Raw genomic sequence first — 13,545 nt, forward strand, 5'->3', positions numbered from 1 at the left:
AGAGGAGAGGATCAGTTACTGCTACTACTACTATATAACATTATGAGAGGAGAGGATCAGTTATTATCACTACTACTATATAACATTATGAGAGAAGAGGATCAGTTATTATCACTACTACTCTATAACATTATGAGAGGAGAGGATCAGTTATTATCACTACTACTATATAACATTATGAGAGGAGAGGATCAGTTATTATCACTACTACTCTATAACATTATGAGAGGAGAGGATCAGTTACTGCTACTACTACTATATAACATTATGAGAGGAGAGGATCAGTTATTATCACTACTACTATATAACATTATGAGAGGAGAGGATCAGTTACTGCTACTACTACTATATAACATTATGAGAGGAGAGGATCAGTTATTATCACTACTACTATATAACATTATGAGAGGAGAGGATCAGTTATTATCACTACTACTATATAACATTATGAGAGGAGAGGATCAGTTATTATCACTACTACTCTATAACATTATGAGAGGAGAGGATCAGTTACTGCTACTACTCTATAACATTATGAGAGGAGAGGATCAGTTATTATCACTACTACTATATAACATTATGAGAGGAGAGGATCAGTTATTATCACTACTAGTCTATAACATTATGAGAGGAGAGGATCAGTTACTGCTACTACTCTATAACATTATGAGAGGAGAGGATCAGTTACTGCTACTACTACTATATAACATTATGAGAGGAGAGGATCAGTTACTGCTACTACTACTATATAACATTATGAGAGGAGAGGATCAGTTATTATCACTACTACTATATAACATTATGAGAGGAGAGGATCAGTTATTATCACTACTACTCTATAACATTATGAGAGGAGAGGATCAGTTACTGCTACTACTCTATAACATTATGAGAGGAGAGGATCAGTTACTGCTACTACTACTCTATAACATTATGAGAGGAGAGGATCAGTTACTGCTACTACTCTATAACATTATGAGAGGAGAGGCTCAGTTACTGCTACTACTACTCTATAACATTATGAGAGGAGAGGATCAGTTACTACTACTACTCTATAACATTATGAGAGGAGAGGATCAGTTACTGCTACTACTCTATAACATTATGAGAGGAGAGGATCAGCTACTGCTACTACTACTATATAACATTATGAGAGGAGAGGATCAGTTACTGCTACTACTACTATATAACATTATGAGAGGAGAGGATCAGTTACTGCTACTACTCTATAACATTATGAGAGGAGAGGATCAGTTACTGCTACTACTACTATATAACATTATGAGAGGAGAGGATCAGTTACTACTACTCTATAACATTATGAGAGGAGAGTATCAGTTACTGCTACTACTCTATAACATCATGAGAGGAGAGGATCAGTTACTGCTACTACTATATAACATTATGAGAGGAGAGGATCAGTTACTGCTACTACTCTATAACATTATGAGAGGAGAGGATCAGTTACTGCTACTACTCTATAACATTATGAGAGGAGAGGATCAGTTACTGCTACTACTCTATAACATTATGAGAGGAGAGGATCAGTTACTGCTACTACTCTATAACATTATGAGAGGAGAGGATCAGTTACTGCTACTACTGTATAACATTATGAGAGGAAAGGATCAGTTACTACTACTACTCTATAACATTATGAGAGGAGAGGATCAGTTACTACTACTACTCTATAACATTATGAGAGGAGAGGATCAGTTACTACTACTACTCTATAACATTAGGAGAGGAGAGGATCAGTTACTACTACTACTCTATAATATTAGGAGAGGAGAGGGTCAGTTACTACTACTACTACTCTTTAACATTAGGAGAGGAGAGGGTCACTTACTACTACTACTCTATAACATTAGGAGAGGGTCAGTTACTACTATTACTACTATATAACATTTGGAGAGGAGAGGGTCAGTTACTACTACTACTCTATAACATTAGGAGAGGGTCAGTTACTACTATTACTACTATATAACATTTGGAGAGGAGAGGGTCAGTTACTACTACTACTCTATAACATTAGGAGAGGGTCAGTTACTACTATTACTACTATATAACATTTGGAGAGGAGAGGATCAGTTACTATTACTACTATATAACATTATGAGAGGAGATGATCAGTTACTATTACTACTATATAACATTATGAGAGGAGAGGGTCAGTTACTATTACTACTATATAACATTATGAGAGGAGATGATCAGTTATTATCACTACTACTCTATAACATTATGAGAGGAGAGGATCAGTTATTATCACTACTACTCTATAACATTATGAGAGGAGAGGATCAGTTATTATCACTACTACTATATGACATTATGAGAGGAGAGGATCAGTTATTATCAATACTACTCTATAACATTATGAGAGGAGAGGATCAGTTACTGCTACTACTACTATATAACATTATGAGAGGAGAGGATCAGTTATTATCACTACTACTATATAACATTATGAGAGAAGAGGATCAGTTATTATCACTACTACTCTATAACATTATGAGAGGAGAGGATCAGTTATTATCACTACTACTATATAACATTATGAGAGGAGAGGATCAGTTATTATCACTACTACTCTATAACATTATGAGAGGAGAGGATCAGTTACTGCTACTACTACTATATAACATTATGAGAGGAGAGGATCAGTTATTATCACTACTACTATATAACATTATGAGAGGAGAGGATCAGTTACTGCTACTACTACTATATAACATTATGAGAGGAGAGGATCAGTTATTATCACTACTACTATATAACATTATGAGAGGAGAGGATCAGTTATTATCACTACTACTCTATAACATTATGAGAGGAGAGGATCAGTTATTATCACTACTACTCTATAACATTATGAGAGGAGAGGATCAGTTACTGCTACTACTCTATAACATTATGAGAGGAGAGGATCAGTTACTGCTACTACTACTATATAACATTATGAGAGGAGAGGATCAGTTACTGCTACTACTACTATATAACATTATGAGAGGAGAGGATCAGTTATTATCACTACTACTATATAACATTATGAGAGGAGAGGATCAGTTATTATCACTACTACTCTATAACATTATGAGAGGAGAGGATCAGTTACTGCTACTACTCTATAACATTATGAGAGGAGAGGATCAGTTACTGCTACTACTACTCTATAACATTATGAGAGGAGAGGATCAGTTACTGCTACTACTCTATAACATTATGAGAGGAGAGGCTCAGTTACTGCTACTACTACTCTATAACATTATGAGAGGAGAGGATCAGTTACTACTACTACTCTATAACATTATGAGAGGAGAGGATCAGTTACTGCTACTACTCTATAACATTATGAGAGGAGAGGATCAGCTACTGCTACTACTACTATATAACATTATGAGAGGAGAGGATCAGTTACTGCTACTACTACTATATAACATTATGAGAGGAGAGGATCAGTTACTGCTACTACTCTATAACATTATGAGAGGAGAGGATCAGTTACTGCTACTACTACTATATAACATTATGAGAGGAGAGGATCAGTTACTACTACTCTATAACATTATGAGAGGAGAGTATCAGTTACTGCTACTACTCTATAACATTATGAGAGGAGAGGATCAGTTACTGCTACTACTATATAACATTATGAGAGGAGAGGATCAGTTACTGCTACTACTCTATAACATTATGAGAGGAGAGGATCAGTTACTGCTACTACTCTATAACATTATGAGAGGAGAGGATCAGTTACTGCTACTACTCTATAACATTATGAGAGGAGAGGATCAGTTACTGCTACTACTCTATAACATTATGAGAGGAGAGGATCAGTTACTGCTACTACTGTATAACATTATGAGAGGAAAGGATCAGTTACTACTACTACTCTATAACATTATGAGAGGAGAGGATCAGTTACTACTACTACTCTATAACATTATGAGAGGAGAGGATCAGTTACTACTACTACTCTATAACATTAGGAGAGGAGAGGATCAGTTACTACTACTACTCTATAATATTAGGAGAGGAGAGGGTCAGTTACTACTACTACTACTCTATAACATTATGAGAGGAGAGGATCAGTTACTACTACTACTCTATAATATTATGAGAGGAGAGGGTCAGTTTCTACTACTACTCTTTAACATTAGGAGAGGAGAGGGTCACTTACTACTACTACTCTATAACATTAGGAGAGGGTCAGTTACTACTATTACTACTATATAACATTTGGAGAGGAGAGGGTCAGTTACTGCTACTACTCTATAACATTTGGAGAGGAGATGGTCAGTTACTACTACTCTATAACATTATGAGAGGAGAGGGTCAGTTACTACTACTCTATAACATTAGGAGAGGAGAGGGTCAGTTACTGCTACTACTCTATAACATAATGAGAGGAGAGGATCAGTCACTATTACTCCTCTATAACATTATGAGAGGAGAGGGTCAGTTACTACTACTCTATACCATTAGGAGAGGAGAGGGTCAGTTACTACTACTCTATACCATTAGGAGAGGAGAGGGTCAGTTACTACAACTACTCTATAACATTATAAGAGGAGAGGATCAGTTACTACAACTACTCTATAACATTATGAGAGGAGAGGATCAGTTACTATTTCTACTCTATAACATTATGAGAGGAGAGGATCAGTTACTACTACTACTCTATAACATTAGGAGAGGAGAGGATCAGTTACTATTACTACTCTATAACATTATGAGAGGAGAGGATCAGTTACTACTACTACTACTCTATAACATTATGAGAGGAGAGGGTCAGTTACTATTACTACTCTATAAAATTATGAGAGGAGAGGATCAGTTACTACTACTACTCTATAACATTAGGAGAGGAGAGGATCTGTTACTATTACTACTCTATAACATTAGGAGAGGAGATGATCAGTTACTTCTATTACTCTATAACATTATGAGAGGAGAGGATCAGTTACTTGTATTACTACTCTTTAACATTATGAGAGGAGAGGGTCAGTTACTACTACTACTACTCTATAACATTAGGAGAGGAGAGGATCAGTTACTATTACTACTCTATAACATTAGGAGAGGAGAGGATCATTTACTACTACTCTATAACATTATAAGAGGAGAGGATCAGTTACTACTTCTCTATAACATTATGAGAGGAGAGGGTCAGTTACTATTACTACTATATAACATCATGAGAGGAGAGGGTCAGTTACTACTACTACTCTATAATATTAGGAGAGAAGAGGATCAGTTACTACTACTACTCTATAACATTAGGAGAGGAGAGGATCAGTTACTACTTCTCTATAACATTATGAGAGGAGAGGGTCAGTTACTATTACTACTCTATAACATCATGAGAGGAGAGGGTCAGTTACTATTACTACTCTATAACATAATGAGAGGAGAGGATCAGTCACTTCTATTACTACTCTATAATATTAGGAGAGGAGAGGATCAGTTACTACTACTACTACTCTATAATATTAGGAGAGGAGAGGATTAGTTACTGCTACTACTCTATAACATAATGAGAGGAGAGGATCAGTCACTATTACTACTCTATAACATTATGAGAGGAGAGGGTCAGTTACTACTACTCTATAACATTTGGAGAGGAGATGGTCAGTTACTACTACTACTCTATAACATTAGGAGAGGAGAGGATCTGTTACTATTACTACTCTATAACATTAGGAGAGGAGATTATCAGTTACTTCTATTACTCTATAACATTATGAGAGGAGAGGATCAGTTACTTGTAATACTACTCTTTAACATTATGAGAGGAGAGGGTCAGTTACTACTACTACTTCTCTATAACATTATGAGAGGAGAGGGTCAGTTACTATTACTACTCTATAACATCATGAGAGGAGAGGGTCAGTTACTACTACTACTCTATAACATTAGGAGAGAAGAGGATCAGTTACTACTACTACTCTATAACATTAGGAGAGGAGAGGGTCAGTTACCACTACTACTCTATACCATTAGGAGAGGAGAGGGTCACTTACTACTACTACTCTATAACATTAGGAGAGGGTCAGTTACTACTATTACTACTCTATAACATTTGGAGAGGAGAGGGTCAGTTACTGCTACTACTCTATAACATAATGAGAGGAGAGGATCAGTCACTTCTATTACTACTCTATAATATTAGGAGAGGAGAGGATCAGTTACTATTACTACTCTATAATATTAGGAGCGGAGAGGATCAGTTACTGCTACTACTCTATAACATTAGGAGAGGAGAGGGTCACTTACTACTACTACTACTCTATAACATTAGGAGAGGGTCAGTTACTACTATTACTACTATATAACATTTGGAGAGGAGAGGGTCAGTTACTGCTACTACTCTATAACATTATGAGAGGGTCAGTTACTACTACTACTACTCTATAACATTAGGAGAGGGTCAGTTACTGCTACTGCTCTATAACATTAGGAGAGGAGATGGTCAGTTACTGCTACTACTACTCTATAACATTAGGAGAGGGTCAGTTACTGCTACTACTCTATAACATTAGGAGAGGAGATGGTCAGTTACTGCTACTACTCTATAACATTATGAGAGGAGAGGATCAGTTACTACTACTACTCTATAACATTATGAGAGGAGAGGGTCAGTTACTGCTACTACTCTATAACATTATGAGAGGAGATGGTCAGTTACTGCTACTACTCTATAACATTATGAGAGGAGAGGATCAGTTACTACTACTACTCTATAACATTATGAGAGGAGAGGATCATTTACTACTACTCTATAACATTATGAGAGGAGAGGATCAGTTACTACTACTACTCTATAACATTATGAGAGGAGAGGATCAGTTACTACTACTACTCTATAACATTATGAGAGGAGAGGATCAGTTACTACTACTACTCTATAACATTATGAGAGGAGAGGATCAGTTACTACTACTACTCTATAACATTATGAGAGGAGAGGATCAGTTACTACTACTACTCTATAACATTATGAGAGGAGAGGATCAGTTACTACTACTACTCTATAACATTATGAGAGGAGAGGATCAGTTACTACTACTACTCTATAACATTAGGAGAGGAGAGGATCAGTTACTATTACTACTCTATAACATTATGAGAGGAGAGGATCAGTTACTACTACTACTACTCTATAACATTATGAGAGGAGAGGGTCAGTTACTATTACTACTCTATAACAATATGAGAGGAGAGGGTCAGTTACTACTACTCTATACCATTAGGAGAGGAGAGGGTCAGTTACTACTACTACTCTATAACATTAGGAGAGGAGAGGGTCAGTTACTACTACTACTCTATACCATTAGGAGAGGGTCAGTTACTATTACTACTATATAACATTATGAGAGGAGAGGGTCAGTTACTATTACTACTCTATAACAATATGAGAGGAGAGGGTCAGTTACTACTACTACTCTATAACATTAGGAGAGGAGAGAGTCACTTACTACTACTACTCTATAACATTATAAGAGGAGAGGATCAGTTACTACTACTACTCTATAATATTAGGAGAGGAGAGGATCAGTTACTACTACTACTCTATAATATTAGGAGAGGAGAGGGTCAGTTACTACTACTACTACTACTGTATAATATTAGGAGAGGAGAGGATCAGTTACTATTACTACTACTCTATAATATTAGGACAGGAGAGGATCAGTTACTATTACTTCTACTCTATAATATTATGAGAGGAGAGGATCAGTTACTACTACTACTACTCTATAATATTATGAGAGGAGAGGATCAGTTACTATTACTTCTACTCTATAATATTATGAGAGGAGAGGATCAGTTACTACTACTACTACTCTATAATATTATGAGAGGAGAGGATCAGTTACTACTACTACTACTACTCTATAATATTATGAGAGGAGAGGATCAGTTACTATTACTACTCTCCATTCTTCCAAATGTCCACCAAAGTGATTCATTCTGGTGAAGTCTACATACCAAAACCTCCTTCACACAAGAGTGAGCACCACACTGATAGTACTGAAGTACAAGTATTTTTCTTTAACTAGGCAAGTCGGTTAGCTCTTACAGCAACCCCCCTACTTTGTGCAATTTCCGCCTGAAGACATACCCAAATCTAACAGCCTGTAGCTCAGGCACAAAACCAAGGATATGCATATTCCTGGTACCATTTGAAAGAAAACACTCTGAAGTTTGTGTAAATGTGAATTGAATGTAGGAGAATATAACACAATAGATCTGGTTTAGATAAAACAATGAAAAAACATGTGTTTTTTATCTTTAAAATGAACAAGATAAAACAAACATTCAGATAGGATGATGGGGACAATTTCAGTGAAAAATGTAAGAGGGCAACAGTACTTAGGCAAAGTTTCAGAATGATAACTTCCAAAATGAGTGTGCTAAATGACATTTATCATGACGTCACCCAGATGTCCCACACAAGTAGCCCAAATGTACCCAAGTGGCCAAATTGGTGAAGGCATACATTTTGAAACAAATAACTATTTACAAAATGCCAAAATGGTATTCCAACACACCCCCCTCAAAAATTGAGAAAAAAATATGGGGGAAAAAATATATACATTTACAAAACAACACTTTCCATATTTGGAAGACCCTCAGTCCTCTATCAAATCAAATTGATTTATATAGGCCTTCGTACATCAGCTAATATCTCAAAGTGCTGTACAGAAACCCATCCTAAAACCCCAAACAGCAAGCAATGCAGGTGTAGAAGCACGGTGGCTAGGAAAAACTCCCTAGAAAGGCAAAAACCTAGGAAGAAACCTAGAGAGGAACCAGGCTATGAGGGGTGGCCAGTACTCTTCTGGCTGTGCCGGGTGGAGATCACAGTGATTGTAGAGGGTGCAACAGGACAGCACTTCAAGAGTAAAAATGAACAGTTTAGGGTTCCATAGCCGCAGGCAGAACAGTTGAAACTGGAAGAGTGGCAAGGCCAGGTGGTTTGGGGACAGCAAGGAGTCATCATGCCAGGTAGTCCTGATGCATGGTCCTAGGGCTCAGGTCCTCCGAGAGAGAGAAGGAGAGAATTAGAGAGAGCATACTTAAATTCACACAGGACACCGGATAAGACTCCCATTCGGAGTCAGTGTCACTGTGAAAGAAAATGTTCAGTTAGAATAGTTTCACATATGAGCCCTGTATCAACAGGTATAATAAACAGATATACTGTATATAGAGAGTACAGGGAACATAAGGTTGAATATATTATTATGACCTGCTAGATCTACTGTCTCTTTTATATTATGACATTTCATCTAGATCTACTGTCTCTATTATATTACAACAGACCAGCTGTATCTACTGTCTCCATTTCACTTTGGCCATTGTTCTGGGCCTGCCCTCCCCTCAACAGCCTCAAATAGGCTATTTTGTGTGGGTTGGGGTGGGGCGGCAGACACACGCATCTCACATTTCATGACATTACATGTTTATATATTGCTTGTAAAATTGAAATAAAATCACAAATAATAGTTTATATTATTCATTTCAAACAAGGGCATTAGCATGATAAGAACTTACCAGTCCAAAACGATGTCCTCTCCCGTTCAAAAAATATTCCTCCACAAACGCTAAATGAATCGTCCTACAACAATCTCTGTCTCATTATCCCAATACATTTTTTCAAAAATTGGGTGTACATCTGTATATCTAGACTTAGATTTAGCTTTCCCTGACTTAGTCGCCATACTGACTGATATATAAACAGCTGAATCTGCGCGTTTACCAAACAATGCAGTGCGTAATATGTGTTTCTCCTTCCGGTATGAAACTTCAATAGCGAATGACTCTCTTTACGCTGGAGCTTACTACATGGGTTGGTCTTGCAACACATAAACATGGCCTATTGCCGTTTAGCTCAGCTCATTGGCTATCTACCCAGCTAGATTTCAAGACGATCAGTGATCATTGGGTTAAAAGACAGTCAATCAACGAAACAGCGGGCAAATCATTGGTGCACAATGATGTCATGACTTGTTGTCTTCAAATCGGTTTCTTTCAGTCAATACGTCCCGCGAAATGACCCATCATGTTTGATTGTGTTACAAACAAACCAGTTGATTGCAGTGAAACCAAACATGACTGGAAAAGTCACGTTCTGTGTGGGTTATTTACCTGGAATGTGTCGTAGAAAATGGAATGAGACGGAATTCACGACACAAGCGGTTCACAAAATGTTTTGTGTTAGGCTATAAAAACGGATTTTATCAAACAAAAGATCATTCATTGTGTAACAATGAGCATTGGAATTGCAAACAGACGAAGATCGTCAAAGGTAAACAATTTATTTTAATGCAGTTTGTGATTATGTTACGCCTGTGCTCTATGCTCTGATATTCGCATCGTATTCTTTCACAGTAAATCATTTTTTAAATCTGACAACACAGTTGGATTAGCAAGATTCTAGGCTTCCGATACATGTGAGACACTTGTATTTTCATGAATGTTTAATATGACTATTTCTGTAGCGATCACCGTATGTTGTGGAATTTCAGCCCGCTAGCGGGTTCCGTGCGCAGAGAGGTTAAGAACAAATTCTTATTTACAATAAAGTCCTACCCCTGCCAAAAACAGACAACACTGGGTCAATTGTGCACCGCCCTATGGGACTCCCATATGCAGCCTGTATTTGAACCAGATACTGCAGTGATGCCTCTTTCACTGAGATGCACTGCCTACGGACTGATAGTACTGCCTCTGATTGGGAACCACACTCGGCCAACAACAAAGAAATAGAAAACATGTCAGAAATACAATAGGGACTGATAGTTCTGAAGTACTTGTATAGTACAATAGGGACTATAGTACTGAAGTACTAGTATAATACATTAGCAATTGATAGTCCTGTGTTACGAATGTAAGAATATTTTGAAGATAAATACACAACGCAGAGACAGAGGACGAGAGGTCAATAGAGTACTGATGAATGGAAATAGAGCTTTTAATGTATATGTCTTCTGAAATAGGATATTTGTTATTTGGCCATTGGCCCAGTTTTATTGCAAGGAATTCTAATTGGTCAACCACAGGCTAGGGCTGGGCTATAAACTACATCCTGGCCCTTTGTTCTGTGGAGAGAATCACAGGAGAGAATCACTGAGGACAGGGAAAAAATGGTCATCTACCTCAGCATAATATCTATGAGTTATCCTCTTTGAATAAACCTATTTTCCTCCCCCTGATTTGCTTTGGGGTTTGTGTAATTGAAGAGTAAATCAACTGCTAAAATGAGTAAATCCATTGAAGAACACTGATAATTCTGTATTTACATTATGAGGTATTTGAAATATGAAAATATTTTGGTAACATAATCTGTATCGGTATAATCTGTATCATAGTTAACAGATATGAATGTGGGTCCTTACCAGTAAGGCTATTTACATAGAACACTTTGCATTAGCAGCACACACTTCAGTGCTCTGGGAGTGTTTATAGCCCTGTGAGTTAACACTTCATGACTGAGAGCTGTCCTTCATAACAACAGAACTTCAACAATGACTTTCATCATGAGCTTTGTGTGGATATTGATGTTCTTTATTCAAGGTAAGGTTTTACAAGTTATTGGTCTAAAATCCCTTTCTTATTGAAGTGTTTCATCATAATGTTGCCTCAAATTGAGGAAATTAGACATTAGAGATTTACATGGCCAAATGCTATCACATAAATAATGAGTTCTTAAATGTCTCTGTTTCAGAATCCAGAGGACAGTACACTGTGACTCAGGCTCCTACAGAGGAAACTGTTCTCCCAGGACAGACAGTCTCTCTGAAGTGTAAAACCAGCAGTAATGTGTGTTATGTAAATGCCAAATATCCAGTACTAGCCTGGTACCACCAGAAACCTGGAGGAGCTCATAAACTCCTTATTTCCCTTGCTAAAACCCTTCAGCCTGGGACTCCATCTAGATTCAGTGGTAGTGGATCTCAGAGATCTCATGGATCTCATCTCAGGATGGTAGGTTGGTGGTTGAAGATATCCCTCTAGTGGTGTGGGGGCTGTGCTTTGGCAAAGTGGGTGGGGTTATATCCTTCCTGTTTGGCCCTGTCCGGGGGTGTCCTCGGATGGGGCCACAGTGTCTCCTGACCCCTCCTGTTTCAGCCTCCAGTATTTATGCTGCAGTAGTTTATGTGTCGGGGGGCTGGGGTCAGTTTGTTATATCTGGAGTACTTCTCCTGTCCTATTCGGTGTCCTGTGTGAATCTAAGTGTGCGTTCTCTAATTCTCTCCTTCTCTCTTTCTTTCTCTCTCTCGGAGGACCTGAGCCCTAGGACCATGCCCCAGGACTACCTGACATGATGACTCCTTGCTGTCCCCAGTCCACCTGGCCATGCTGCTGTTCCAGTTTCAACTGACCTGAGCCCTAGGACCATGCCCCAGGACTACCTGACATGATGACTCCTTGCTGTCCCCAGTCTACCTGGCCATGCTGCTGCTCCAGTTTCAACTTCCACCTGACTGTGCTGCTGCTCTAGTTTCAACTGTTCTGCCTTATTATTATTCGACCATGCTGGTCATTTATGAACATTGAACATCTTGACCATGTTCTGTTATAATCTCCACCCGGCACAGCCAGAAGAGGACTGGCCACCCCACATAGCCTGGTTCCTCTCTAGGTTTCTTCCTAGGTATTGGCCTTTCTAGGGAGTTTTTCCTAGCCACCGTGCTTCTCCACCTGCATTGCTTGCTGTTTGGGGTTTTAGGCTGGGTTTCTGTACAGCACTTTGAGATATTAGCTGATGTACGAAGGGCTATATAAATAAATTTGATTTGATTTTGATTTGATAGTGACTTCACTCTGACCATTAGTGAAGTCCAGGCTGAAGATGCAGGAGATTACTATTGTCAGAGTTATAACAGTGATCCAATATTCACACAGTGATACAGAGTCGTACAAAAACCTCCCTCAGTCAGACTGCACAGTGACTGTACTGATACAGCTGGGACCTACTGCAGGTGCTGAGGGGGAAGAGACAGTGACATGGAACAATGGTCACTAGAGGAGGTCAACTGTGAAATGTGACAATATGGTTAGAAAGCGATCATTCAGATCACATGACCATAATCATCATCATCATTATGGTTATGCCTTAATAAGTATTTATAATGGCCTGAAGTTATTCAATGATTTGAAACACAATTCCTGTCCATATATAAATCAAGATCTACAGAAGTAAAACAAAAGGTGTTATGACCTCAACATTACTTCAAAGTTACAATCACTTCAGCCCCCCAAAACAAGTCCTCATATGGACCTCAACCAAATGTCTGATTTAAATGGATGTGATCTTCTAACATTATAACTATTTTGATACATGATGCTGGACACTACATACACTATCTGCCCGGGTTGGGGTCAATTCCAGTTAATTTCAGTAAGTACAGCAACACTCAAATTCCAGGTCTCTTCAATGCTTTTCAATTTGAATTTGAATTGGAGTTTGGGTTTGAGTTGACTGGAATTTAAATTAATTGACCCCAACCTATCTATACTACACTACATACACAC

General features: G+C 38.0%; 1 gene segment (V, D, J or C); it reads left to right on the forward strand.

Annotated features, from left to right (window-relative positions):
* The first annotated feature begins 10,495 nt into the window (after positions 1–10,495).
* On the forward strand, positions 10,496–12,344 carry LOC116354988 (Ig kappa chain V region S211-like). The segment is given in 3 exon segments: positions 10,496–11,583; positions 11,735–11,994; positions 12,294–12,344. Coding segments are annotated over 3 exon segments (351 nt in total).
* The last annotated feature ends 1,201 nt before the right edge of the window (positions 12,345–13,545 follow it).

This window comes from Oncorhynchus kisutch, linkage group LG19 (assembly GCF_002021735.2).
Source record: "Oncorhynchus kisutch isolate 150728-3 linkage group LG19, Okis_V2, whole genome shotgun sequence".
Taxonomy (NCBI): domain Eukaryota; kingdom Metazoa; phylum Chordata; class Actinopteri; order Salmoniformes; family Salmonidae; genus Oncorhynchus; species Oncorhynchus kisutch.